The sequence below is a fragment of the Nuphar pumila genome, chromosome 17 (genome assembly GCF_984573655.1).
Source record: "Nuphar pumila chromosome 17, dmNupPumi1.hap1.1, whole genome shotgun sequence".
NCBI lineage: Eukaryota > Viridiplantae > Streptophyta > Magnoliopsida > Nymphaeales > Nymphaeaceae > Nuphar > Nuphar pumila.
In genome coordinates this window covers 76,726,371-76,753,986 of record NC_143265.1, presented here as the reverse complement: position 1 = coordinate 76,753,986, position 27,616 = coordinate 76,726,371, and the positions used below count along the sequence as shown (strand labels likewise).

The window sequence follows — 27,616 nt, the reverse complement described above, 5'->3', positions numbered from 1 at the left end:
TTATACATTCATGTCCACATATAGACGAGAGAGAGAAAGAGGAACTCATTGATTTCATCTTTGAAAACTGTCATTCCTCTCATTGATTTCACCTTTAAAAACATCTACTCCTGCTTCATTTATTTACTTGAAAATCGTTTATAAAGGAAAGCCCTCAAAATTTAAACCGTATCTAAACTGTTGGATTAGAATTAATCCAATAGCATAGATAAAAGAGTAGGTGCTCCGGGAGCACCTTATCATTACTAATATATATAGCCATTAGAATGTGAGAACTAAACTGTGAACCAAGATTTTCATTGGTTTTTGTTTTTGTTTTAACCATTAGAATGTGAGAGCTAATATATATATATATATATATATATATATATATATATATATATATATATATATATATATATATATATATATATCATGATCACCCTATCGCAGTGCGAGCCTGTGCTGGTGCCATACTGGCACCCCCAATGTGACCGGTGGCGGTACTTGCTTTCTTCCCCGTGGTCTTCAGAGAGAGAGAGAGAGATCTACCGGTGCAGCTGAATGCCACTAACGACTCCCCCGGCTCACGATCACCCTTACCGGAGTGCGAGTCTGGGCCGGTGCCATTCTGGTGGCGGTGCTTGCTTTCTCCCTGGTGGACTTACTGTTACATGTACCAAATTTTGAATCCCGAAATTAGCCCTCTAGAATAAAACCTCATACAACGAAAAGGCACTGTGTTTTAGAAAAAAACTTAAGAGCGTTTTCGTCCTGAAAAAAATATCAACGCCCGGTCGTTAAGAAGGGTCACATCAGTAAATTTTAAAAAATTGTGCTTCATCCCACGACCCTATATAAATGGAAACCGTATACGCCCCCCCCAGTGCCCGCCTCTTCCCATCGTCCCTATATAAATGGGAAACCGTATAACCCCCCCTGAGTGCCCGCCTCTTCCCATCGTCCCGAGGACGGTGTCTCCGTTTTCCAGGGAGCCTTGCGATGCCCTAATTCGTTCACTTCCTCCGCCTCTCCACTGCGATTCCGACGGGGCAGAGGTGGAGAAGGTGCAGCGAGGATGGGGAAACGGCCGAAGTTCATGCGACGGTCTGCTTCTGCTTCCAGGCGGAAGATCGGCCCGGGAATGACGGAGATGCAGCCCCTCCCGGCTCCAGGCAACAACGCCGTCGCCTCGTCGAGCGGGAAGGGAAAGAAGAAGACGGGAGCCCGGCTCTGGATGAGGTTTGACCGCGCCGGGCAGTCGGAGCTCGTCGACTGTGACAAGAGCGCGATCTTGAGGCGTGTGGCCATCCCGGCTAGGGATTTGAGGATCCTCGGCCCTGTCTTCTCGCATTCTTCAAACATTCTTGGTAGTCCCTTCCTCTTTGGTCTTTTGCATACGGTGAATTTTGAGCAAATTATGGATTTGTTAAATCGAATTGTGCTGTGGTAAGCTGAGGTTGGCAGGATTTCATGATTGGAACATGACTTGAGGAAAGTTTTGTTTGATTTTGAAGTTTGAACATAATATCATTTGCTTAAAAGAGGAAATAGTGCAAATTGATATGAAGAAGTTTTGAAAATTCTAGGGTCACTTCTGAAATAAGGACCTTCTTGATACTTGAAGATTCTGGACAAGGCCTCTCTCTTTCTTCTTTTTGCATATGGCTAGAATTGGGACCAATTATGGGAGATGCTGTCAAATTATTTTCATTTTCTACTCTTGTATACTTACGTATTTTGATCTTGTGCTAGTTCCAGAATAATCTGGAGGCAATTAAAATTTGCGTTTCTGGTTCCTGAGAGTTGGTTCACTGTTAATTTGTAACCTACGGTCCACATCTTATCTGCAAAATTTTAAAAAGGATTTGTTTGGAGTAAATCTTTTTTGCAAGCAGATTCAAGATGTATCGATTTAACCAATCACAGGATCTCTGAGAATGTAGTTTCAAGGTTAGAATCCTGGACATCCAAAACAAACACTAAATTTTGTCCTTTATCTTATTTTGATATATATGCAGCAAGAGAGAAAGCAATGGTTGTCAACCTTGAATTCATAAAGGCCATAGTGACTGCCAAAGAAGTACTGTTGCTGGACCCACTGTGTCATGAAGTTCTTCCCTTTGTGGATCGACTTAGGCAGCAGTTTTCTCTTAAAAGTACTAATGAAACTCACCTTATCAGCATGCAAGAAAAGGAAATGACCTTTTCTGGCACTGAGCAGTGGCTGTGTACTCCAGAGGCTGATGAAGGTTTGCAGTCTGAGCTTCCTTTTGAGTTCCAGGTACTTGAGATTGCACTGGAGGTTGTATGTACGTATTTGGATTCTAACGTTGCCGATCTTGAGAGAGAAGCTTACCCAGTACTTGACGAACTTGCTAGGAATGTTAGTACTAAGAATCTTGAGAGTGTGCGAAGCTTGAAGAGCAATCTTACGCGTCTTCTTGCACGTGTACAAAAGGTAATTTTTCCTTTTTTCTTTCTTCATCTTCTTTAGTGGTCCCATATTGTGTTATCTGCATCATATTTTTGTTTATCCATTACAGAGGTATAAATGCAACACCTAGGATGCACTTACCATATAAAGCGTTGATAAGTCCAATCAAGTGCGATTGTCTGTTATTATTTTATCATCATTTAGCTGTCTTAAAATGAAATCTATGGAACTTGTTATTTTCTACTGCTTATAAAAAGTATGACACAATGTCTTTTATGTTCTTTTTATTCCTTTTATTTGAATAGGAAAGCAGTTTTCTACTAGATATGGATGCATCCATTGGTTAATTCTTTTTTGCTAAAATTAATAAAAGTTTTCAAGAGCTATTCCCATGAAGTATGTGTATATATGTAACGACCCGATCCGGGGCCTCTCGAGCCCGTGTTCGTGAACGTTAGTTCCCAGAGGGAAATTACTCAATAATCTAAAAAACGATTCCAAACTATGCCAATTTTTTTTTCTTTTAATAATTAAAGGTCCATACATCCATTTTTTTTCAATAATCATCCAAATGTATAATCAGAAGTAGAGGCAAACCATACTTTGATGTGGCTGATGTGGTAGAGTCATACTAAGTCCTGTGAGTGACGACAACAGTCCCTGAACCTACAGTTGCAACCAAAATAAGGGGGTGAGTCTACAACCCAGTAAGATTCCATTTACAAATGGACATGACCGTTGTAACTGTAGTGAGCTCTAAGCTCCTAGTCTTAGTTTAGTTTGCTACTTAAGCACACATGTTATTTATGAGTTTTACCCTCTTTGCCGCATCTCTATTATCATTCTTGAACACATCTTCTACTCTAATCGGCTATTCCGGACATAGCCTCCTCGGGCGTAGCAATCCATGTAGACAATGCAGAGTCTACGATGTTGGCCAGACATATAAATCACTCACAACAACGTAGTCCAAACCGACGCAGACTACGAACACAGGTACTGCAGCAGCTCGCCGGTTGCAAGCCGGAAGCGAAGGAGCTCAAACGGTAGTTATCCTAAGAGCTAGGGTGGCTATACATGCTCCCAAGGTAACACAAGGAGCTTTACCTGCTCCAAGGTTTTGTGGTTCATGTTATATCCTACATATGTCTAGTGGGAAACGTTTTAACCCCTAAGGGTCATCTAAGAACGTCTGAGATATTTCCAAGTTACTCACGAGGTACACACATCAACATTGCCCCAGACCATGCCTCCTAGTAGAGCTCTCCATCATGTTCTGTGTGGTCATCCTATACACAACTTTATCTCAATATTCACATCTTGAAGTCAGTGTGTTATACAATCATTAATGTATATCCACTAACTATTTTTTTAACATATGTTTACATGTTAGAATTATTAAGGATGACAATCCACCACAGATTAGTTCACGATACTTACAATGCCCCTCCCAATGCATAAGCGTAACATTTTTCAAGGTAATACCTACCCTGGGACTATGGAACTCTACCTTCATTTTCACATAACACATCAATCTCATAAATGCAATCATGTCATGCCACATTTATTTCATCATTCAGAAAATATGCATGATCAGGTTTAAGCATAACACTTGAATTTTATAGATTCTTAAGCATGCAAAATAGTGCCTATTTACAATAACAAAACTAGCATACTTGAAGCATTAGAATCATATTGAAGAATGCCTAAACTAGCTAGCATGCGTTTTAATTAACTAAGGAGGAATTTGCAAATGTTCACTTACCTGAAACGCTTAAATTCTAAATTTTTAGTTTTGTACAACCTTTGATCTGAAATCAATAAATACCTTGTATTACCAAAATACCCTTAGACTTAACTGTCAACCTTTGACCCTATTCTTTCGGAGTTTGTCCTTACATCCCCTACTAATGAATTCTACTCAAGCAGTAGAATCCAAGGACTCCAGAATCATCTGAATCCAACTTCAGGGTACTAAATTATGCCTTGTCTATTATGTAGGCATACCAAGGGTAAAATGATCTTTTTACTCTTTCAACCATTCATAACGACATCTTTGTCATATTGGTGCTATATCACCTTAAAATTTACATCCAAATTCCGATTCAGACCCTGAATCTGATATGCCTGATCCAAACCTATTTGTGATGGTTTGGCATAAGCATAGCATCCGTGCTGGGCATTCGTGGATTTTGACTAACTCCACTTATTTTCGGATCCATTTGGGTATCCGCAGTCCAATTTGCATTTTGCAAGTTGGAACTTGTGCGTATTAGAAAAATTAGACTCTTTACTATCTCGATTTTTTCCACTGCACTTGCCCACTCATGGGGACCCACATTTATATATATACACACACACATATATATATATATATATATATATATATATATATATATATATATATACCAAAAATCATATTTCGATTTGACCAATATCGAGGCCCGACTTGGTCTAGACCGCGTTGGTCTACCCTTAGTATCATTAGGGCTCGGTCTGTCCATATCGAGTTATCAAGAAAATAAATCCCGACTCGGTCTGTCTAGACTGAGTCGGTCTGCTGTGGCCAACAAGACCTGAACCGGTTCTAACAGACCGAGTCCGTCTATCACGGTATACAGACCCGACTCGGTCCATTAAGACTGAGTCGGTCTGTCAAAGCACTCATGGCTCGGTTTGCGCTGACTTGGCTCGGTCCAAGTCATGCACAAACCGAGCAGTGTGGCCGACTCGGCTTGCAGGAAACGCAGACCGAGTCTGCCCTGCACTTTTCTACAACAGTTCGGGCAACACCATTGTTGCCGAATTGTTGCAGTTTCTGCATATGGGATGGTGCTGCTGGCGATCGTTGATCGCTTGCGTCCCTTCTTTTGTTTTTTTTTTCGGTGCTTTCAACGATGAGGGCAACAACCGGACCTCCTGCCTCCTCGCAGCAGTCGGTCCTCCTTTCCTGTTTTCGTCACCAGCGGGTGGTAATAACAGAGGGAAAACCCTTCTGTTGCCTCCTTCAACTGCAATGCAGGGACAAGGTTTTCCTTGACCTTGTTTTGCTGCAACTTGCCGGCAATCGTGAGGTTCCCGACGACCTCTGTATTAAAAACAATGAGAGGAAGAGGGGACTTACCTGTCGGTGATCGGCGGTGGGTCCTCTCTCGCTTCTCCCTTCTCACTCCCTCTCTGCTCCTTTGGTGCTTGAGTTGGGAAAGGGGAGGAGGCCCCCCATGGCTTTTATAGCCATGGGGTGTCGTTTCTCCCTCCTCCCGAATTAAATGGGGTTACCCCTCTTCCTCTCCCACAATCTGAAGGGGCGGCGTTTCCCCCTCCTTCCGTAACCCCCCACGATGGGGGGTGCGTTACAATATACCATAAACTTATTGTATGCCCTTCGTGTGGATTGGTGTAAGATATGGCTGTTCATGCAATTGGACAAGGGGGCTTGTGCTTAGTGTTAAGATAAATGTATCTTTTATATATATTCTTTGTATATATAATATATATGTATATGTATATATATTTATATGTATAACATAATTATTGTATATAAAATATATTATATGTATATACGTATATATAAATACAAACAACAACAACAACAACAACTACGCCTTCATCCCAAAACAATTGGGGTCAGCGATATGAACCAAAAAAGAAATTCATTTTGGGTCTTCCACATGAACCATATATGTATATACGTATATATAAATATGTATATATAATTTATTTATAAAATATATATTTTTGTTTTATTTTAATCAACTAAAGTTGACTTTGACTAGCCGTTGAGAGCTAGTCCAATGGCTAGAGAGTCCTCTCTCTTCTTTCTTTACTCTCTCTTCCTCTCATAAATATTGGTGGGTGTGTGCTGTTAAAATATGTTGATCCTTAAATGTACATATATATATATAAAGATACGTATACATATATATATATATGTATACATATCTCTATTTATATATATATAAATATATATATTTTATCTTCCTAAAATACCCTCAAGGGTATTCTTGTAAATTAGCATTTTACGCATATTCCAATTGGAATATGCATTGTAATTTTTGTTTTATTTTTATTTTTTGTTTTTTATATTTTTGGATTTCGTACCACATTGGGGGCCTCCCAAAAGTGACGTTGGGAGCCCCCAACGGTCACAAATGTGACCGTTGGGGGCTCTCCAACGTCCCCTTTGGGAGCCCCCAAGGTGGTCCCTTTTCATGCTTATAAATAGGGGATTTCCCCTTTGTATTTGGTATTCTTAAGGGAGCTTATGCTCCATTGTAATGGGGTTTTCACCCCTTCTCCATTATTCTTCAATGATATGCAACTTATGACTTTAAGTCATATTTTTCCCTTTTTATGGGTTTTATGTATTGGCACATTATGTGCGTGTGTTGTTTCCCTTTAATGGGTATATTTGCACTTTATGTGCATAAGTATGGGTTCATTATTGAACCCAAGGTATTCCAAGTCACTTTCTAACATGGTATCAGAGCAAGGTCACAATGGGGTTGTCTCTTGGTGCAACGGAAAGCGTGTTGCTCAAGAAATGGTGAAGTATTCATTGCTCTTCCTAAAGTATTATGTTTTTGAAGTTATTCGGTATGTATCCCTTTTCTCAAAAAGTATTATGCATTTGAAAGTATGCTTCTTGCATATAGTTTGTTCGTTTGATGGTCATGATAGTTGAATTATTTCTTTTCACATTTCGTGTGCTCATATATTTTGAAAATATCTCTTTCTAAATTTGGTGAAATCGTTTGTTGTCCAAATATAAAATTCGTGTCTATTTATCGAACTACTCATAGCATATAATAGTAATTTATGTTTTTAAAAATTACCTTCAATTATGTGAGATTTATAGTTCTTAAATAAGTATTTCATGATTGACCTATAAGTTAACTTTTAAAATTATATATGATCATTTGCTAAAATAATGATCTTTGCTTAAAATTTCTTAACTCTCATATGAACCCTAATTTGATTTGAGTTCCTCTCTTGATTATGGATTTTAGTGCATTTTCGAAAAATTTGATATAATCATTATATGAGAATCTCTCACATCTAAAATCTTTGTTGAATCCTTAAGTAGTTCTTGTTAATGATAACTTATAAGAACTCCTAAAAAGTTTTTCAATGTTTCTTTTTTGAAAAATTATTTATGATAAACCATTAGGAAAGATTGTTTTTAAAAAGGAATTTCCCACATAGAATGCATAGTTCATCTATTGCATCCTTTTTTTGGTATAAATGATTTCATTTTTCATCCTTATAAACTTGTTGGTTTGTATTTTTCATAAGGTTTCGAAATCTCTTAATAATATCTTTAAAAATGCCTACATTGGCCATAATATAGTTTTAGTTGTCCTCAATTGCACTTGTCAAGCATGTAATTACATAATTAAAACTTGAGAATTTCAAGCATTGCTCTTTTTATAAAGTGCATACTTGCTCACTTTTGTGTATTTTTGTATTTTGTGCACATTTGCTTCTCAAAATATTTGCGCTTGTGTGCATTCCCTCTTTTTTATGATATACATGCCTTAGTGCATGTTTGTTTACACCTTGGTGTGTATTTGTTCAAGTATTGTATGAGTGCTTTCGTGCACATCTTTTATAAAGCCTTGTGTGCTTACATGTGTATTGTCTCTTCGTAGACATTTTTGCATTATGGAGCCTTTATGCACATTTCTTATTGTGAAAAACATAATGAATTTAGATATTGAGTCCTTTTTAAATCATTGGAAGTGCTTATAGCACTTTGTACGTTTCCGCATATCTCATCTCAATCAAAGAATATTTAAAACTTGTTGTATGGGATTTAATCCCAAATCTATAAATTTTCAAGTACTTTTTCCTTGAGTATTGTGTTAAAGCCTTCTTTGTGAACCATTACGATTCTTATGATTTCTTTGATTAAAAGCTTGATTGTCTTGATGAATTCTTTATGTTGTGGTCTTTTTGATACAAGACTTCTTTTAAAGATTAGGCATAATTCGTGTTTATGCAAAATTGTTTTTGATGGATTATATTGGACCTTTGATTCAATTTGTTAATCGGTCCTCTTTGTTAAAACTTTTTGGAAAATGATTCCTTATGTGTTTATTGCCCTTTTGTGACATTTATATTTGTCCATCACATGTTATTTAATGCATCATTTATTTGGCCTTATTATTGTCATATTAGAGATGTTTGTCGAGGTGAGTTATGGGCACCTCGTGTTGTATCATTTTAGATTGTCCACCTTCCATATTATAGATGGTTGTTGAGGTGAGTTATGGGCACCTTGGGACTCTAAAATGAGTTGTTATTTGATCTCTAATTATGAGTGTGTCACTCATTTTTTCTCTTGTGGCCATTGATATTATGGATACTTCTATGTAAATGTGATGGACATATGGTGTTTGAAACCTTAAATGCTTTAAGGTATATTCAAAATCAAGGTGTTTTGGGATTATAGCCCAACCTTTTATTTATGAATCTTATGAGTGCATTTGCACATTTGTGATTCCGAATGTTGTGCTTATTGTGCACATGTGTTCTTGTATTTTTTCACAAGTGTTCTTGGTGTGTGTATGTTCACACATTTGTTCTAAAGAATATTATTTTATCATCTTGTTGAAGATACTTTTACATTCATTTATTCCAAAATGTTATTGTTATGAGTATTAATGTTTTAAAAGGAATATTGTTTCATTCGAGGTTTATTTTCATTACAAGTTTATTGCCTCAAAAGTCTTTTCCTTGTATGCCCATTATCTAAGTGTCATCATATGTAGACAAGAATTTTATTACACCTTCGTGTGTTTTTAGCCCTTTGTTGGCTTTTGCTCTCTTGGTCTAGTAGCTGAACACACTTGTCTTGAGTGTTGTTATATGTAGACAAGGCACGTTGATTCACACCATGGTGTGTGATTTTTAGCCTATGTTGGCGTTTGTGTCCTTGTTCTAGTCGCTTAGAAGTATGCCCATGGTTGGCTTATTTCACTCATTTCAAGTGCTATCATATGTAGACAAGAGATGTATTATGTTTTAAGCCCATGGTTGGCTTATTACTCTTGTTCTAGTAGCTGAACATACTTGGTTTTAAGTGTATTTTTTACGTAGACAAGAGATACTTTTTAGTCCATGTTGGCATGTATTCTCTTGTTCTTGTCGTAGATGCACTTATTTCAAGTATTATTATATGTAGACAAGAGGTTCTTTTACACACCTTTGTGTGTGTCTTTGGCCTTTAATGGCTTTATATTCTTGATCTAGTAGCTTATACACTTGATTTATGGGTTTTGGAAGACTAATGAGGAAGATGTTTGTAATGGATAAACTATTGTTGAAATTTGCAAAATTTCATTCATGACTTGTGTTTTTCAAGCAAATCATATTTTTGATATGCATATCAAGTTGATTTCTTAGCATTTAATCTATATATTAAGTGCTTATGGTTTTTGCCACCCTTATATGAAAAATGTGTATTAAGTATGTCTTTCATAAATGATTTTAAAACCTTGTGAACTCTTGGGTTTATTTTGCCTAAAGTATGCTTGGAGACTTTGTTTCTCTTGTTTGGCACTTTATTACATGTTTGAAGCATGTTCATTAATGAGTTCTTTGAGTATTAATTCATTTCATAAGTATATGCATATGCTCTTGATGGCCTTTTTGGGCCCTCATTCAATAATGTTTATGTATATCATGTCTCTTCGTAGGCTTATTGTGGTGTCCCTTAGTGGACCATTTTGTTATTCCCCATTATGGGGTTATATTTGTCCAACGTTGGACCTTATGAATGTATTATGCATTCTTGCAATTTATTTCTGCATAATTTGCTTCCGCTCATTTTGTTTTAAACATGATATATGATTTTGAAACTTTGGTGTCATTTTTGCATAATTTGCATCTCTTCTAACCTGTGCTAGTTAGAAATGTTCCATTTGAATAAAAGTACAAAGATTTGTTTTACTTGTTTCTTTGTTGTTATTTCACAGGATCTTGGATATAGGACAAAGAGAAGTACCCTGGATAGTTCGGGAAATTTGAAGACAATAGGAGGAAGGCCTTTTCAAGTTCCATTGCATCCTTGTCGGAGCCTCTTGGGGTCTTGCCCTTTGTTCAATCTTTTCGTTTCCCCACAAAGATTGAGGGGGGGTGTTAAAATATGTTGATCCTTAAATGTACATATATATATTTATATATATATATATATAAAGATACGTATACATATATATATATGTATACATATCTCTATTTATATATATATAAATATATATATTTTATCTTCCTAAAATACCCTCAAGGGTATTCTTGTAAATTAGCATTTTACGCATATTCCAATTGGAATATGCATTGTAATTTTTGTTTTATTTTTATTTTTTGTTTTTTATATTTTTGGATTTCGTACCACATTGGGGGCCTCCCAAAAGTGACGTTGGGAGCCCCCAACGGTCACAAATGTGACCGTTGGGGGCTCTCCAACGTCCCCTTTGGGAGCCCCCAAGGTGGTCCCTTTTCATGCTTATAAATAGGGGATTTCCCCTTTGTATTTGGTATTCTTAAGGGAGCTTATGCTCCATTGTAATGGGGTTTTCACCCCTTCTCCATTATTCTTCAATGATATGCAACTTATAACTTTAAGTCATATTTTTCCCTTTTTATGGGTTTTATGTATTGGCACATTATGTGCGTGTGTTGTTTCCCTTTAATGGGTATATTTGCACTTTATGTGCATAAGTATGGGTTCATTATTGAACCCAAGGTATTCCAAGTCACTTTCTAACAGTGTGCTTTGTAAAGTGTGAGAATGATGGGTAGTTTTTAGGTTTTTGAGTGTATTTTGTAGTGAGGTCTTTATGTATTTTTCCTTTTGTATTTTTAATGTTCATTATTAATGAAATCATTGGTTGTTTTAATGTGTCTTGTTTGTATCCAAGTGCTTTTTGGTTTGGCTTTTAGATTTCGGTTTGGAGTATCTTGGTTTCCGTGTCATTTCGTGATGTGGTATTAGAGCCAGGTTATCTTGATCTTGGTATTTTGTTCGAGTTTGTGATTCAAAAGAAAATTTTGAATTAATATATAGCTTGGACTCGAGGCTCTCATATTCCGGTATGTATTTCTTGACTGGAGAAGTATCTATGGTAAATTTTCACAAAATTTATTTTTTTGGTATTTTGTGTTGAAAAATCGGACGTGTTTTCAAACTAATTGAAATTATAGTTTTTTAAAATTTCTTTTTAAATGAGTTATTGTTTTATTGGCTCTTGCGTAATCATGATAATTCAAAGTTATTTTGGGTATGTTAGTATCTTTATGATTATTTGTGCATGTTCCTACAATATATTAAAAATTATGTTTTAAGTGAATATGTAGTTTCTTAAGGATTCTAAATACTATGATTATATGTTTACCATGCTTCTTACATACTTTTCATTTATAAAATATTAATTTTTGCCCTCTTTGGTGTATGCCGTTAGTGGCCTTTGTGATCATCCCTTGCTGGATAGTTATGCCTTGTATCATATGTTACCTCTCATTTATATCTTGATTCTTGCAGTGGATTGATCTATCATTTGCATATATGCTTAAATATGTTCCTATCCATATCTTATGTGATCCTTCGTAGCTTTTGTATAGGATGTGTGGCTTTAAAGTTATTAGATTATTGCATATACTTGAATTTTGATCTCTTTATGAGTATCCATGATTAGTTGTACTTGTGTATGCTCTTGGTTTTCTATATGTTTCTTTAGGAATCTCTATATATGTTTTGGTCCCTTTAATGTTATATGCCATTGTTGTCTCATAGTAGACTTATAATCTAGATTGAGCTATCTCTCTCTATAGCTTGCTTATATTGGCCATGCTTATTCTTCATTGTTATAGATGTAATCTTGATTGCCTTTGCTTACACAAAGTTTATGAAAAATTATCAATTGACATATTGTTTGCATATGATTACACTATATTCCATCTACCTTTATTAGTTTTGATTTGAAACTTTGTTTTTCAAATCGGTTCTTATAAATGAACTCAGTTATTTAAAATTTGATTTTCGTAAGCTTTTATCGCCTTCCTATGACTTTAGTTTTTGTCCATCATAGAATTTTATTTGATGCATCATATTCTTTTTGGTCTTGTTGATGGGTTAGAGTTAGCCGTTGAGGTGAGGTGAGTTATGTGTGCACCTTAAGTCATCTTATCAATCTAGACTATCAAGTTTGTGAGTGTCGTGTTGATACTTGTCTTGGGTCTGACTGATAGTTGATTGGTCTCTAGATTCATGAGTTGGTTCACTCAATTGCTTTTGTGGAACCATAGATGTTTGTTGGGGTGAGTTGTGTGCACCTCAGTTTTGTCAGTTTAGATTGTCCGCTTGTAGTTCTACAAGTGTGTTGTATCACTCATTTGTTTATCTGGCCATTGTTATATTGTTGATGTTTGTATTTATGCTTATCTGTGATGGCTATATTCTTCATTGAAACCATGATGGATTACTATATATTATTGAAAGTTTATAAAATTCATTATCTTGATTTCAAATCTTGTTTTCTTGGTGACATTGGTTTGTTACAAGTTCTTGTTACCTCGCTTGTTTCTCCACCCATACCTCTCATTTGAGTGACCTTTTTTGTTGGATAAGAGATTTCTTGTTTATCAGTTTTACAACCATGGTTGTGGTGAGTTATGTGCACCCGTACCATGGTTGTGGTGAGTTATGTGCACCCGTTGTAGCTGATATTATTTTTTGCAGTTTTACAATCATTTGTGAGGTGAGTCATGTGCACCTCTTGTGGTTGTAGTTGGTGTTGTCAGTTTTGATTACCGGTTTATTGGCGCATAGTCATCGGTTTGGTAATGGCTGACATTTATGTTTGATCTCTTGTTCTATGTGTTGATACACTTGAATTTTGAGGTTTTACGTTGGAGGTCTAATGAGATAATTATTTATAGTGACCAAACTATTGTTGGGATTTGCAAATATCATTTCTCATTTTATGATATTAAACTTTGTTATATGTGGGATTTTTTAAAAAAAAATCTTCGTGCTTTTTCTAAACTGATTATTGTGAAATATATATATTCTCTCTTGTGAATTTGTTTCTTGTGTATGAGTGCTTGGCTCATAAGTGGCCTTTACATATTACTCTCTTATTGCCCTTGAAGGCATTTTCATTGTTCTTCTATTTAAATCAATACATGGTCCATTAGCATGCTTATACATCATAATATGCCTTGGTTGCATGGGTTGATATATTTTGAATGTATTTATAGATATTGTTACTATTATTAAAATTTGAAATGTTATGATCAGTTTGAGCCTTTGCATCTCTTTGAGACATTAAAGTTTCACCTTTTGTATCTATGTTGTTTGCTTATTTGCAATTTGATATAGTTGTTGATCCATGTTTGCCATTGTTGTAAAGTATCATTTCTCTTGATTTGTTGTATGTGGGATTTTGAATTTCCTCATTGTTTCCGTTGTGCAATCGTATGAAAATCGCTATTTAAAAAAAACCTTTTTATGAATATTTTATTTTTTGTGTGTGGATTTAACTCCTTCGTGAGTTGTCTTGTTTAATTGTTTTCTTTTGATCTTGGTCGTGATATTTAAACGTTAATATTTATTGGTTAAATATGACTACATGTTAAATATATATGGTTTTTATTTTTCAAAATTGTTTTTAAACTTTTTTATTATGATTAAATTTTGTGTTTAAAATTATTATTAAAAACTTTGTCTTAACACTCGTCTTTTTGGATATTTTCTATATATATATATATATATATTGTACTTTTGGTGCATTTGGCCATCCTCTCTCCATAATATATAGCAGTATATTTGAAACAAATAATATTTTTAAAATCTTTTTTGGTTTTTGTGATATATATGTCCTTTTGTATAGTTGGGATACTTGGCTAGCTCTATTTACAAGTTCCCAAAGAAATGATGGTATTGAAGATCCTTTAGAGGAAATGATTGACGGAAATATTGAAGATACTGTACACCTTTCAAATGGAAGCAACTAATGAAGAAACTTGATGAAGACTATGAATACATTTAAAGACATGTCTTTTGTATTTGCAAACTTACGGTGAGTCACCGTAAGTTTGAGGGGGTGTTAAGATAAATGTGTCTTTTATATATATTCTTTGTATATATAATATATATGTATATGTATATATATTAATATTTATAATATAATTATTATATATATAAAATATATTATATGTATGTATATATAATATATTTATAAAATATATATTTTTATTTTAGTCAACTAAAGTTGACTTTGACTAGTTGTTGGGAGCTAGTCCAACGGCTAGAGAGCCCTCCCTCTTCTTTCTTTACTCTCTCTTCCTCTCTTATAAATATTGGTGGGTGTGTGCTTTGTAAAGCGTGAGAGTGATGGGTAGCTTTTAGGTTTTTGAGTGTTTGAGTGTATTTTGTTGTGAGGTCTTTATGTTTTTTTATTTTTGTATTTTTGTATTTTTAATGCTCATTATTATCGAAATCATTCATTCACAATATTTGTATTGTATTTGTTTTAATGTGTCTTGTTTGTATCCAAATGCTTTTTGGTTTGGCATTTGGATTTCGGATTGGACTATCTTGGTTTCCGCTGTTTCATGACACTTAGTTGCATGGATGGTTCTATCTAGTGTTGCCAATGTCGTCGATATTTTGAAAATATCTGAAAAATCTGGTAAGCCAATAATATCGGCAAAATATCATGATATTTTCAAAATATCACCAGATATGAAAATATCGTGATTTTATCATGATATTTTCGAGATGTTTTTGAAAAAATCCTTATTTTATATATTTTAAGCCACTCTTTGTAGCTTTTTTGTATTTTAAATACATTCCAAACTTATTTCCTTATATTTTTGCAAGAAAATTGATACAAAACCTATTATTTTTCATCTTTCTTATTTTTTTATATTTTTAGTTTTAAAACTGTTGAGATTTTCTTGAGAAAAGCCAGCTTTTTGAAATCTCTTCGAGAAAAACCGTGGCGAGAAATTACCTTGAATGATATAGGTGACTATGGTTCTAGTTTATTGGATGCCAACATGTGGCTACATATGCAAATCTTAGCAATAACTCTAGATTATTGGAGATGAAAGTGCCACAAAAGGGTAAAATGCAGAATATTACACCAATCACTTTTTACATTATATGTGTGTGTAGGTGTACGTTTGTGGGCACCCACCCTACTCCAACCAAATAATTGGATGATCAAAAAAGCATTACAGGTGTGATCTACATGCTTTGTTAGTAAAAAACAGGATTTGGATCATGTGATTACAATGTGAAAGAAGGATTTCGAGGACTTTAAGTCTTATGTTGAGATACTATGCAATCAATCTATGAAAATGATCTCAACTAAGACTAAGAGTAGGTTGGGTCTGGTGTATAGATAGGACCTCACTGTTTAAGAAGCTGTGGTGCACTTGATTTTACCATGGAAGATGAGAGCATGAATTCCCAACAGTTTGTGTTGGACAGACCATTTTTTATTTTGTGCCATTTATCTTTGGAATCTCAAGCAGAATATCATTTACTTCTTTCATATGAATCTCTTTTCTCCAGCCATATACACGAATAATTTCTGCACACACACACACACACACACACACACACACACACACACACACACACACACACACACACACATATATATATATATATATAAGTGCATGTAGCACCAGAATTCATAAGTACTGGTGTCAACATGGGTTTGTGAAGCACCTATGTAATGTTGATCTCAAAAAAGCCCTTTTTTAAAATTCTATTAGGAAACCTGCAAACATAAAATGTTGTGATCATAGTTCAAAAATGCCACTATTTTCAATTTCTCATGATTTCAAGAATTTTTTAATAATAAACAATCTTTCCAGCTTTTATTCTTATACTATTTGAGAATTCTGAGATTGTCATAAACCAAGTTTTGTTCAAATTCTTCTAAGATTTTGCCTTGTCCATATTTTTGTTTGTGTTTTTAATACAAACTATATTTACGGTATACTGTAATGTGGTGCTTGTGTGTGTACACGGACGCATTATGTCTTTCATGTAGGCACATATTATGTCAATCTCTTCAAATTCTTATTTTGGTGCCCACTGCACTTTTTGTTATAATTTTTTTGTCTAGTTTTTGCGTCAAGATGAGCATATTTCTGAAACTTACATGCATGTACGATGTGTTCATCATACCCTTTTTCAGTTTGAGTGGAAAGTGTATACTTTTGTCAGGTTAGGGGTGAGCTGGAACATCTTCTTGACGACAATGAAGACATGGCATATTTGTACTTGACAAGGAGGCATGAACAGAATCAACAATTGGAAGCATCTGTACTAGCAGAAAGATCAAATAGCCTTACCATCTCATCTCATTTGCCTCGTGTAGTTTCAAGCCGCCAGTATAATGGAAGCTTTATTGCTAGTGTTCATTCTGATAATGATGATGTGGAAGATCTTGAAATGTTGCTTGAAGCTTATTTCATGCAGCTTGATGGAACACGTAACAAAATATTGTCCGTGAGTTTCTATCCCCTTGCTTTAGGGAATTTAACTTATGAGTTCTTTTGTAGATTACTACTAAAATAGTAGGAAAATATTTAAACTACCATCCTCTCTTCATGATATATCTAATCATCGAGAGTGCTACTAAATCCTAGGGAATTTTTTGAACTGCCATCATCTCTTCATGATATAGCTAATCATTGAGATTAAGTCATGTTGCTGTCTTTGTGCCTAGATATTCCTAGTAAACTTGTTCATAGTTATGTTTTTTTGTAGTTGCATGTACAATGTAAACTTTGTTCATATGCTTTCATCAAAGAAGACTACAACTGTGTAAAAAACCAAATAGTCTTCAATCACGAACCAAAGTGTCCACCAATATCAAGTGAACAACACACACGTGTTCTTTAAGAAACACACTTACAAAGCCCCCAAAGGGGTACACACAAAAGGGCTCACAATATAAAAGAATATTTTATTGAACATCATAAGTATGCAAAAAACATACCTTTACAAGAGGGGAAGACCTCTATTTATATACACAAGAGGGAGAGAAGAGAGGGTTAAGAGAGTGAGAGAGAGACAAAGGAAAGAGAGGGAAGGACCTCCCAATAGCTAGATTTCTAGCCGTTGGGTCCTAGTCAACCTAGGTTGACTAAGCCAAATAAAAGGAAAAAAAAGAAATATAAATATATATTTATATATATGTGCATAAATACATATACATATATATATATACACATATATGTGTTAAAATATGTTGATCCTTAAATGTACATATATATATTTATATATATATATATAAAGATACGTATACATATATATATATGTATACATATCTCTATTTATATATATATATAAATATATATTTTATCTTCGTAAAATACCCTCAAGGGTATTCTTGTAAATTAGCATTTTACGCATATTCCAATTGGAATATGCATTGTAATTTTTGTTTTATTTTTATTTTTTGTTTTTTTATATTTTTGGATTTCGTACCACATTGGGGGCCTCCCAAAAGTGACGTTGGGAGCCCCCAACGGTCACAAATGTGACCGTTGGGGGCTCTCCAACGTCCCCTTTGGGAGCCCCCAAGGTGGTCCCTTTTCATGCTTATAAATAGGGGATTTCCTCTTTGTATTTGGTATTCTTAAGGGAGCTTATGCTCCATTGTAATGGGGTTTTTACCCCTTCTCCATTATTCTTCAATGATATGCAACTTATGACTTTATGTCATATTTTTCCCTTTTTATGGGTTTTATGTGTTAGCACATTATGTGCTTATGTTGTTTCCCTTTAATGGGTATATTTGCACTCCACGTGCATAAGTATGGGTTCATTATTGAACCCAATGTATTCCAAGTCATTTTCTAACATGGTATCAGAGCGAGGTCACGATGGGGTTGTCCTTTGGTGCAACAGAAAGCGTGTCGCTCAAGAAATTGTGAAGTATTCATTGCTCTTCCTTTTTGCTTTGAAGTTATTCGGTATGTATCCCTTTTCTTAAAGTATTATGCATTTGAAAATATGTTTCTTGCATATAGTTTGTTCGTTTAATGGTTATGATAGTTGAATTATGTCTTTTCACATTTCGTGTGCTCGTATATTTTAAAATTATCTCCCTCAAATTTGGTGAACTCGTTTGTTGTTCAAATATATAATTTGTGTTTATCGAACTATCTCATGATTGATCTATAAGTTAATTTTTAAAATTATATATATGATTTCTTGCTAAAGTAATGATCTTTGCTTAAAATTTCTTTACTCTCATATGAACCCTAATTTGATTTGAGTTCCTCTTTTGATTATGAATTTTAGTGCATTTTTTGAAAAATTTGATATAATCCTTATATGAAAATCTCTCACATCTAAAAATCTTTGTTGAATCCTAAAGTAGTTCTTGTTAATGATAACTTATAAGAACTCCTAAAAGTTTTTCAATGTTTCTTTTTTGAAAAATTGTTTATGATAAACCATTAGGAAAGATTTTTTTTAAAGGAATTTCTCACACTACATAGAGTGCATAGTTCATCTTTTGCATCCTTTTGGTATAAATGATTTCATTTTTATAAACTTGTTGGTTTGTATTTTTCATAAGGTTTCGAAACCTCTTAATAATATCTTTTAAAATGCCTACATTGGCCATAATATGGTTTTCTTTGTCCTCAATTGCAATTGTTAAAGTTTGAGAATTTCAAGCATTGCTCTTTTTATAAAGTGCATACTTGCTCACTTTTGTGTATTTTTGTGTTTTGTGCACATTTGTTTCTCAAATATTTACGCTTGTATGCATTCCCTCTTTTTTATGAAATACATGCCTTAGTGCATGTTTGTTTACACCTTGGTGTGTATTTGTTCAAGTATTGTATGAGTGCCTTCGTGCACATCTTTTATAAAGCCTTTTGTGCTCACATGTGTATTGTCTCTTCGTAGACATTTTTGCATTATGGAGCCTTTATGCACATTTATTTTTGTGAAAAATATAATGAATTTAGATATTGAGTCCTTTTTAAATCATTGTAAGTGCTTTTAGCACTTTGAATGTTTCCGCATATCTCATCACAATCAAAGGTTTTTTAAAAATTGTTGTATGGGATTTAATCCCAAATTTATAAATTTTCAAGTGTTTTAAATATTCATTCCTTGAGTATTGTGTTAAAGCCTTCTTTGTGAACCATTACGGTTCTTATGATTTCTTTGATTAAAAGCTTGATTGTCTTGATGAATTCTTTATGTTGTTGTGTTTATTGCTTAATAAGTCCTTTTTGGTATAAATGACTTGTTTGAAGATTAAGCATAATTTGTGTTTATGCATAATTGTTGTTATAAAGCACATTATTGATTATTGGACCTTTTGATTCAATTTTTTAATCGGTTCTCTTTTTCTTTGAAAAATGATTCCTTAAGTGTTTATTGCCTTTTTGTGGCATTTATATTTGTCCATCACATGTTATTTAATGTATCTTTTATTTGGCCTTATTATTGTTATATTAGAGATGTTTGTTGAGGTGAGTTATGGGCACCTCGTGTTATATCATTTTAGTTTGTCCACCTTCCATATTATAGATGGTTGTTGAGGTGAGTTATGGGCACCTTAGGACTCTAAAATGATTTGTTGTATGATCTCTAATTATGAGTGTATCACTCATTTTTTCTCTTGTGGCCATTGATATTATGGATGCTTCTATGTAAATGTGATGGACATATGGTGTTTTAAAACCTTAAATGTTTTAAGGTATATTAAAAATCAAGGGTTTTGGGATTATTGCCCAACCTTTTCTTATTTATGAATCTTATGAGTGCATTTGCACATTTATGATTTTGTGTTCTTGTGATTTTGCACAAGTATTCTAAGTGTTCTTGGTGTGTGTATGTTCACACATTTGTATGTTCTCAAGAATTTTATTTTATCGATTATAGTATCTTGTTGAAGATATTTTTTACATGCATGTTATTGTTATGAGAATTCATTTTAAAAGGAGTATTGTTTTATTCGAGGTTTATTTTCATTACAAGTTTATTGCCTCAAAAGTCTTTTCCTTTTATGCCCATTATCTAAGTGTCATCATATGTAGACAAGAATTTTATTACACCTTCGTGTGTTTTTAGCCCTTTGTTGGCTTTTGCTCTCTTGGTCTAGTAGCTGAACACACTTGTCTTGAGTGTTTTTATATGTAGACAAGGCACGTTGATTCACACCATGGTGTGTGATTTTTAGCCTATGTTGGCGTTTGTGTCCTTGTTCTAGTCGCTTAAGATGTATGCCCATGGTTGGCTTATTTCACTCATTTCAAGTGCTATCATATGTAGACAAGAGATGTATTATGTTTTAAGCCCATGGTTGGCTTATTACTCTTGTTCTAGTAGCTGAACATACTTGGTTTTAAGTGTATTTTTTACGTAGACAAGAGATACTTTTTTGTCCATGTTGGCATGTATTCTCTTGTTCTTGTCGTAGATGCACTTATTTCAAGTATTATTATATGTAGACAAGAGGTTCTTTTACACACCTTTGTGTGTGTCTTTGGCCTTTAATGGCTTTATATTCTCAATCTAGTAGCTTATACACTTGATTTATGGGTTTTGGAGGACTAATGAGGAAGATGTTTGTAATGGATAAACTATTGTTGAAATTTGCAAAATTTCATTCACGACTTGTGTTTTTCAAGCAAATCATATTTTTGATATGCATATCAAGTTGATTTCTTAGCATTTAATCTATATATTAAGTGCTTATGGTTTTTGCCACCCTTATATGCAAAATGTGTATTAAGTATGTCTTTCATAAATGATTTTAAAACCAAGTATGCTTGTGAACTCTTGGGTTTATTTTGCCTAAAGTATGCTTGGAGACTTTGTTTCTCTTGTTTGGCACTTCATTACATGTTTGAAGCATGTTCATTAATGAGTTCTTTGAGTATTAATTCATTTCATGATAAGTATATGCATATGCTCTTTATGGCCTTTTCGGGCTCTCATTCAATAATGTTTATGTATATCATGCCTCTTCGTAGGCTTATTGGGGTGTCCTTTAGTGGACCATTTTGTTATTCCCCATTATGGGGTTATATTTGTCCAACGTTGGACCTTATGAATGCATTATGCATTCTTGCAATTTATTTCTGCATAATTTGCTTTCGCTCATTTTGTTTTAAACATGATATATGATTTTGAAACTTTGGTGTCATTTTTGCATAATTTGCATCTCTTCTAACCTGTGCTATTTAGAAATGTTCCATTTGAATAAAAGTACAAAGATTTGTTTTACTTGTTTCTTTGTTGTTATTTCACAGGATCTTGGAGATAGGACAAAGAGAAGTACCCTGGATAGTTCGGGAAATTTGAAGACAATAGGAGGAAGGCCTTTTCAAGTTCCATTGCATCCTTGCCGGAGCCTCTTGGAGTCTTGCCCTTTGTTCAATCTTTTCGTTTCCCCGCAAAGATTGAGGGGGGGTGTTAAAATATGTTGATCCTTAAATGTACATATATATATTTATATATATATATATAAAGATACGTATACATATATATATATATATGTATACATATCTCTATTTATATATATATATAAATATATATTTTATCTTCCTAAAATACCCTCAAGGGTATTCTTGTAAATTAGCATTTTACGCATATTCCAATTGGAATATGCATTGTAATTTTTGTTTTTTATATTTTTGGATTTCGTACCACATTGGGGGCCTCCCAAAAGTGACGTTGGGAGCCCCCAACGGTCACAAATGTGACCGTTGGGGGCTCTCCAACGTCCCCTTTGGGAGCCCCCAAGGTGGTCCCTTTTCATGCTTATAAATAGGGGATTTCCCCTTTGTATTTCGTATTCTTGAGGGAGCTTATGCTCCATTGTAATGGGGTTTTTACCCCTTCTCCATTATTCTTCAATGATATGCAACTTATGACTTTATGTCATATTTTTCCCTTTTTATGGGTTTTATGTGTTAGCACATTATGTGCTTATGTTGTTTCCCTTTAATGGGTATATTTGCACTCCACGTGCATAAGTATGGGTTCATTATTGAACCCAATGTATTCCAAGTCACTTTCTAACAATATGCATATATTATATTGTGTATATATACATATTTATATATATACAATTTAACACTCCCCCTCAAACTTACGGTAGAATGACCAAAAGTTTGCCTAGAAGGAAGTGAAACCTAGGAGTAGAGAGAGGTTTGGTAAAGAAATCTGCCAATTGATACTTTGACGTGATATAAGGCATATCAATAATCCCTTGAAGATATTTCTCTCACACGTAGTGGCAATCTGTCTCGATATGCTTTGTTCTTTCGTGAAAAGTATGGTTGTTGGCAATGTAAATAACATTCTTATTGTCCGAACACATCTTTGAAGCTCTTAAAATTTGGATTCAACAATCTTCTTAGCCAAACCACCTCAATTGTGGTTGTGGCAATAGCTTGGTACTCAACTTCAGTTGAGGAAAGAGAGACCTTCTGTATCATTTTGCACCTCTGATTAACCATTCACCTAAGAAAACACAGAAATCCGCATCAGTATATGCAAGTAAATCCAATGCAGATGAAAAAGACATAAAAATGCCTATAGAGATAGAATTCTTAATATATCTAATAATACGGAAAACAACTCCCATGTGGACAGATGTGAGAGCATGCTGAAACTGACTAGTTGTGTATACAATGTGTGCTATATCAGGTCTAGTAATTGACAAGTAAGAAAGAGCCCCAATAAGTTGTCGATAAGGGGTTGGGTCATCCAGAGGCTCTCCATCATCAATTTTCATCTTGACATTTGTCACTTCTGGAGTGTCAACCTTCTTGTCATCCGTGATTTCGGACTTGAGAACAATATCATAATCAAATTTAGATTGAGATAATAAATACCCTCTAGGGGAATAAGTGGCCCTATACCTAGAAAGTATTGTAAAAAACCTGAGTCAATCATTTCAAAATTAGTTTTAAGAATCTTTTTAATATTTTGAACTCTCTGTTTGTCGCCTTGAGTGATTATCATATTATCAACATAGAGGAGCAAAATGACAGTACTTGCATCAGAATCTTTAACAAAAAAAGCGGTGTCAGTCAAACAGGATCTAAAGCCAATATTAAGCATAACTTTGCAAATCTATCATGCCAAACTTTGGGTGCTTGTTTGAACCCATATAATGCCTTTTGTAGGTGAAGATCATTCCCTTGAGGAATGCCCATACCGAGGGTGCCTCAATGCAAACTTCTTCTATAAGATTTTCATTTAAAAATACATTTTTAACATCCATTTGATATATAAATCAATTTTTTATTGAAGCAACTGCAATAAGGGTTCTAACCGTGGTCATGCGGGTAATAAGTGCAAAGTTTTTCTCATAATCTATGTCATATTCTTGCGAATATCCTTTGACAACTAGCCTAGCTTTATATCTCTTAAGGGTCTCATCACTCTTGTTTTTTATCTTGTATACTCACCTACAACCTATGATGGCTCTACTAAACCTTTTTAACTAAGCTCATGGAATTGTTTGAGCATATAAATTGCCTTCTTAAGTTTGTGCACCACACACCCTTTTGCCTTGCATAGACTTGGGAGGGGATCCATGTATCTTTCTTCTTAAAAGTCTCCATGCATGAAGGAGTTTTTCACATCAAGTTGATTCAATTGCCATGACTTGTGAGCTGCCAATGCAAGTATAACATGAACAAAATTTAGTTTTGCCAACAGATAAATGTTTTTTGGTACTATATGCTATAAGTTTGAGTGTAACCTTTTGCCATCAATCTGGCCTTGCACCTCTCTATAGATCCATCGGGCTTGAATTTCAACATATACACCTATTTATAAATTACTAATTTATGACCTTTCCATGTGAATGAGACAAGATCCCTAGTATAATAAAATAATGATAGTGCCTTAACTCCATGATATGTGAAAAGAGAGCTGTTTGAAACAGAGCTTGTTCCTAAAAAAAAAACAGACCTTGTAATTTTTTTGCCCTATATGGCATTGTGAAAGCTTTGGAACCATGTGTGTGCTGCCTGGTTCAAGCTATGTATACATCTATTTAATTTGCATATCTACTTTCTTAGATCATCCTGTTAAAGCCCTGATGTGCTATTCCATGTGCAATTTTTTTTTTCCAATTTCCTATGTAGGAAGGCATTTTTCATATCAAGATGACAGGGGCCCATCGAATGATAGTGCTAGTTGTAAGAACTGCACGTATAGTGACAATCTGTACTATAAGACTGAATGTCTCTTGATAATCCATGTCGTGCTGTTGATTGAAACCCTTAGCTGACTTTGTATCTTTTCAGTGCCATTTGACTCATGCTTATCTTTGTCCAGTCCATTTGCTTCAAATAGTGTTTTTATTTTGCAGCCTTAGAACAACTGACCATGTGAAATTGAAGTGCATAATCTCAATCTCCTCATTGATAGCATTTGTCCATTTTTTATCTTTAACCGCTTTTTGGTAGGCAACAGTTTCCCATTGCTAATTTCATGAAAAACAGGTTTGATAAGCAATTGTTTATAGCTATTTTTCAATTAGGCATCTGTTCTTATTATGGTATTAGGAGTGAATATGGGAGCAGCATTGAGAGCGCTAGCTTAACAACTTTACTTATGGGGTGCCTATAAAAAAAAAACCTTACATATGGGTTGATAGAGACTAATGGTAGGAGTCTCGCTTTGCTAAATCTGGCGTTCTTCTTACTCCCTGCATAATTCTTATATCAGTTGATACTATTGAACATTGAATTTGCATTTGAAGTTCTGTATTTTAAAATTGCATATGATCGTTTATTTTTTTTCACTGCACAATTCTGTGAAGTTTCTGCTTTGTTATTTTTCACATTACAGTATCTTTTCCTACATGAATTTAGGAAAGCTGTGATATGAATGCCTTTCGTTTGATGTTCACAAACTTCACATATGCAGTTCTCATACTTTGTTTTATGGTTTCTGGTCTGGTCTTCATAGTGCTTTATGTGATGCAAAGATAAATTCTCTAGGAAATTCATTGCCTGCCTTTCGTCTGGGTAACTTCTAGCCACCTAACTGATTCTCAATTTTTGTCCCACCTTATATCATGATCAAGAAGCTTGGCTTCTCCATTTACGTGTATCTGTTTTTTCCCTTATTCTTCTTTCTATCAAATTCATAATTATTTTTGTTATTAACAGGTCCGTGAGTACATAGATGACACAGAAGACTATGTCAACATTCAACTTGACAATCAGCGAAACGAACTCATTCAGCTACAGATAATATTAACCATAGCGTCCTTCGCTATATCAATTGAGACTCTCATAAGTGGGTTATTGGGGATGAATATTCCATGCACATTGTACAATATAGAAGGCCTTTTTGTCCCCTTTGTTGGATGGACCTCAGCTGCATGTGTATTTATTTTCTTTCTCATCCTTGGGTATGGCAGATGGAAAAGGTTGATTGGTGTATAACTAAATTGTTTTCCGATAATGGCATTTGGCTGTTACCATATTTTTTTCATGACTGTACATCAGCAAGTGTGACAAGCAAAACAAACCGGTTAATGATGCCTGTAAGTACAGAAATTTAAGGCTTAAACTGAAGACATATTTTGGCAGAGGGCAAGCTTGCAGCCTGAATGATGTACTGCAGAATATATGGATGTGGTGCTTGCAAATTCTATCTACAATACAATGACTAATTCTTAATACTATTCTTATTTAGCCATAGAAAATCTGTGTGAGTGCCAATCTCAGTTTTGGATTCTGCGTAAGCATCTATTTTTGACTTTTCGATACAAATTATGTTATAATACATATCTGAAATTTGCTTTTTGTCCCTCATGGAGGAACCAACATATACAGCAAACAGATGAAACATTTGAACTGAAATGTATATTGCATTTTTCCAAATTTTAGCAAATGTGGAGGGTTGGCGTAGATGGAATTCAATTGTCTTTCGTTGCATGGGATGGCAGTTTAATTTGAGTTTTTCTTTGGATCCATGTTATTTCCTGTTTGACAATTGAACAAATATTGTTCTGCAAAAGGTATCTTGCAGGAAGTTGGTTTTGAATTTGCTCAGAGAATCAGCCTCCATCCAAATCATCTTTTTGCAGTGAATGCTGTGTGTGTGTGTGTGTGTGTGTGTGTGTGTGTGTGTGTGTGACACCCTTGTAGTAAATCTGTTGTATCCTTGTGACTAAGCCGGACTTGGTCAAGGCTTGAACGATATGGCAACCTCTTTCTTGAAACATTCAACATACTAAAGCATGGACTCTAGATTCGGTGCTGAGGTTTTGCCTGAGAAAGCACCAAAATGGTCCAAATTGGATTCAATATTTGGCACAAGGACTTCAATGGTTTTAGTGGTTCTCTTGTTAGAGAAAAGACTAAAATTATAGGCAGAAGGCCGATTGTGAGAGCAAATGGTGTTTGGCCTGAAACTGAGGAATGAAAGGCTGATTATAATACCACCCCCTGCATTATTTTAGGCTTTTGGCTTCCTTGTAAGCAGTTAAACAAGAAGGATATTAAAAACTTGAAGGGATGCAGCGCTAGCATGTGGTTGTCAATACCAATGTTGTCAAAATCGGTTTGTGACCTAAAATTGATTCGGAGAATCAGATTATTCAGACTTGAACTGAATCGTTCATTTTTAAAAAATTTAATTAAAAAATCATTAAAAATCAAACAAATATTAAAATATTAAAAAAATGGCTGATTCAACCCTGTCGCAATCAGGCCGGTTCTGCCCAATTTGAAGTGAATCCGGGTTGAATTGTATGCAAATCGGCCGATTCAGGCCTGGTATGGATGTGGAAGTCTGTGCTGATTGGTCTAGCAATACCCCCCACAGACAAATCCTGGACAACTATTAGTTCCTAAGTGTGGCAAATTGGCAATGGTAATGATCATATTGTTGATTTAGCTGGTATCACGTGTCATTTGTTGATAATGGAGTTAAATTATATGTTTCTGTTGGAAGATGGGAAAATCAGAAAATTTGAGAAGAGTTATCAAGGAGAGAGGATTAATAAAGGAAGTGGGGAGTAGTCGGATACTGTCGAGAGATACTTGGTTGCTGGTTGTAGTGGTTGTTGAAATATGTCATTCAATAGAAAGAGAAGGGCTGTCACAAGTATGCCTTGTGAAATATATCCAGAGTACTGTCTAGTGAAATCTGCGCTAGTAAGTAAT

At 34.6% G+C, this 27,616-nt stretch overlaps 1 protein-coding gene across 1 annotated transcript; it reads left to right on the top strand.

The window, feature by feature from the left end:
- Positions 1-866: 866 nt before the first annotated feature.
- Positions 867-26,125, top strand: LOC149812301 (magnesium transporter MRS2-4-like). Its single transcript, XM_089992773.1, has 4 exons — positions 867-1,349; positions 2,001-2,440; positions 16,662-16,946; positions 25,610-26,125. The coding sequence occupies exons 1-4, from the start codon at positions 1,058-1,060 to the stop codon at positions 25,886-25,888; spliced, it is 1,296 nt and encodes a 431-aa protein (XP_089848899.1). The 5' UTR covers positions 867-1,057; the 3' UTR covers positions 25,889-26,125.
- The last annotated feature ends 1,491 nt before the right edge of the window (positions 26,126-27,616 follow it).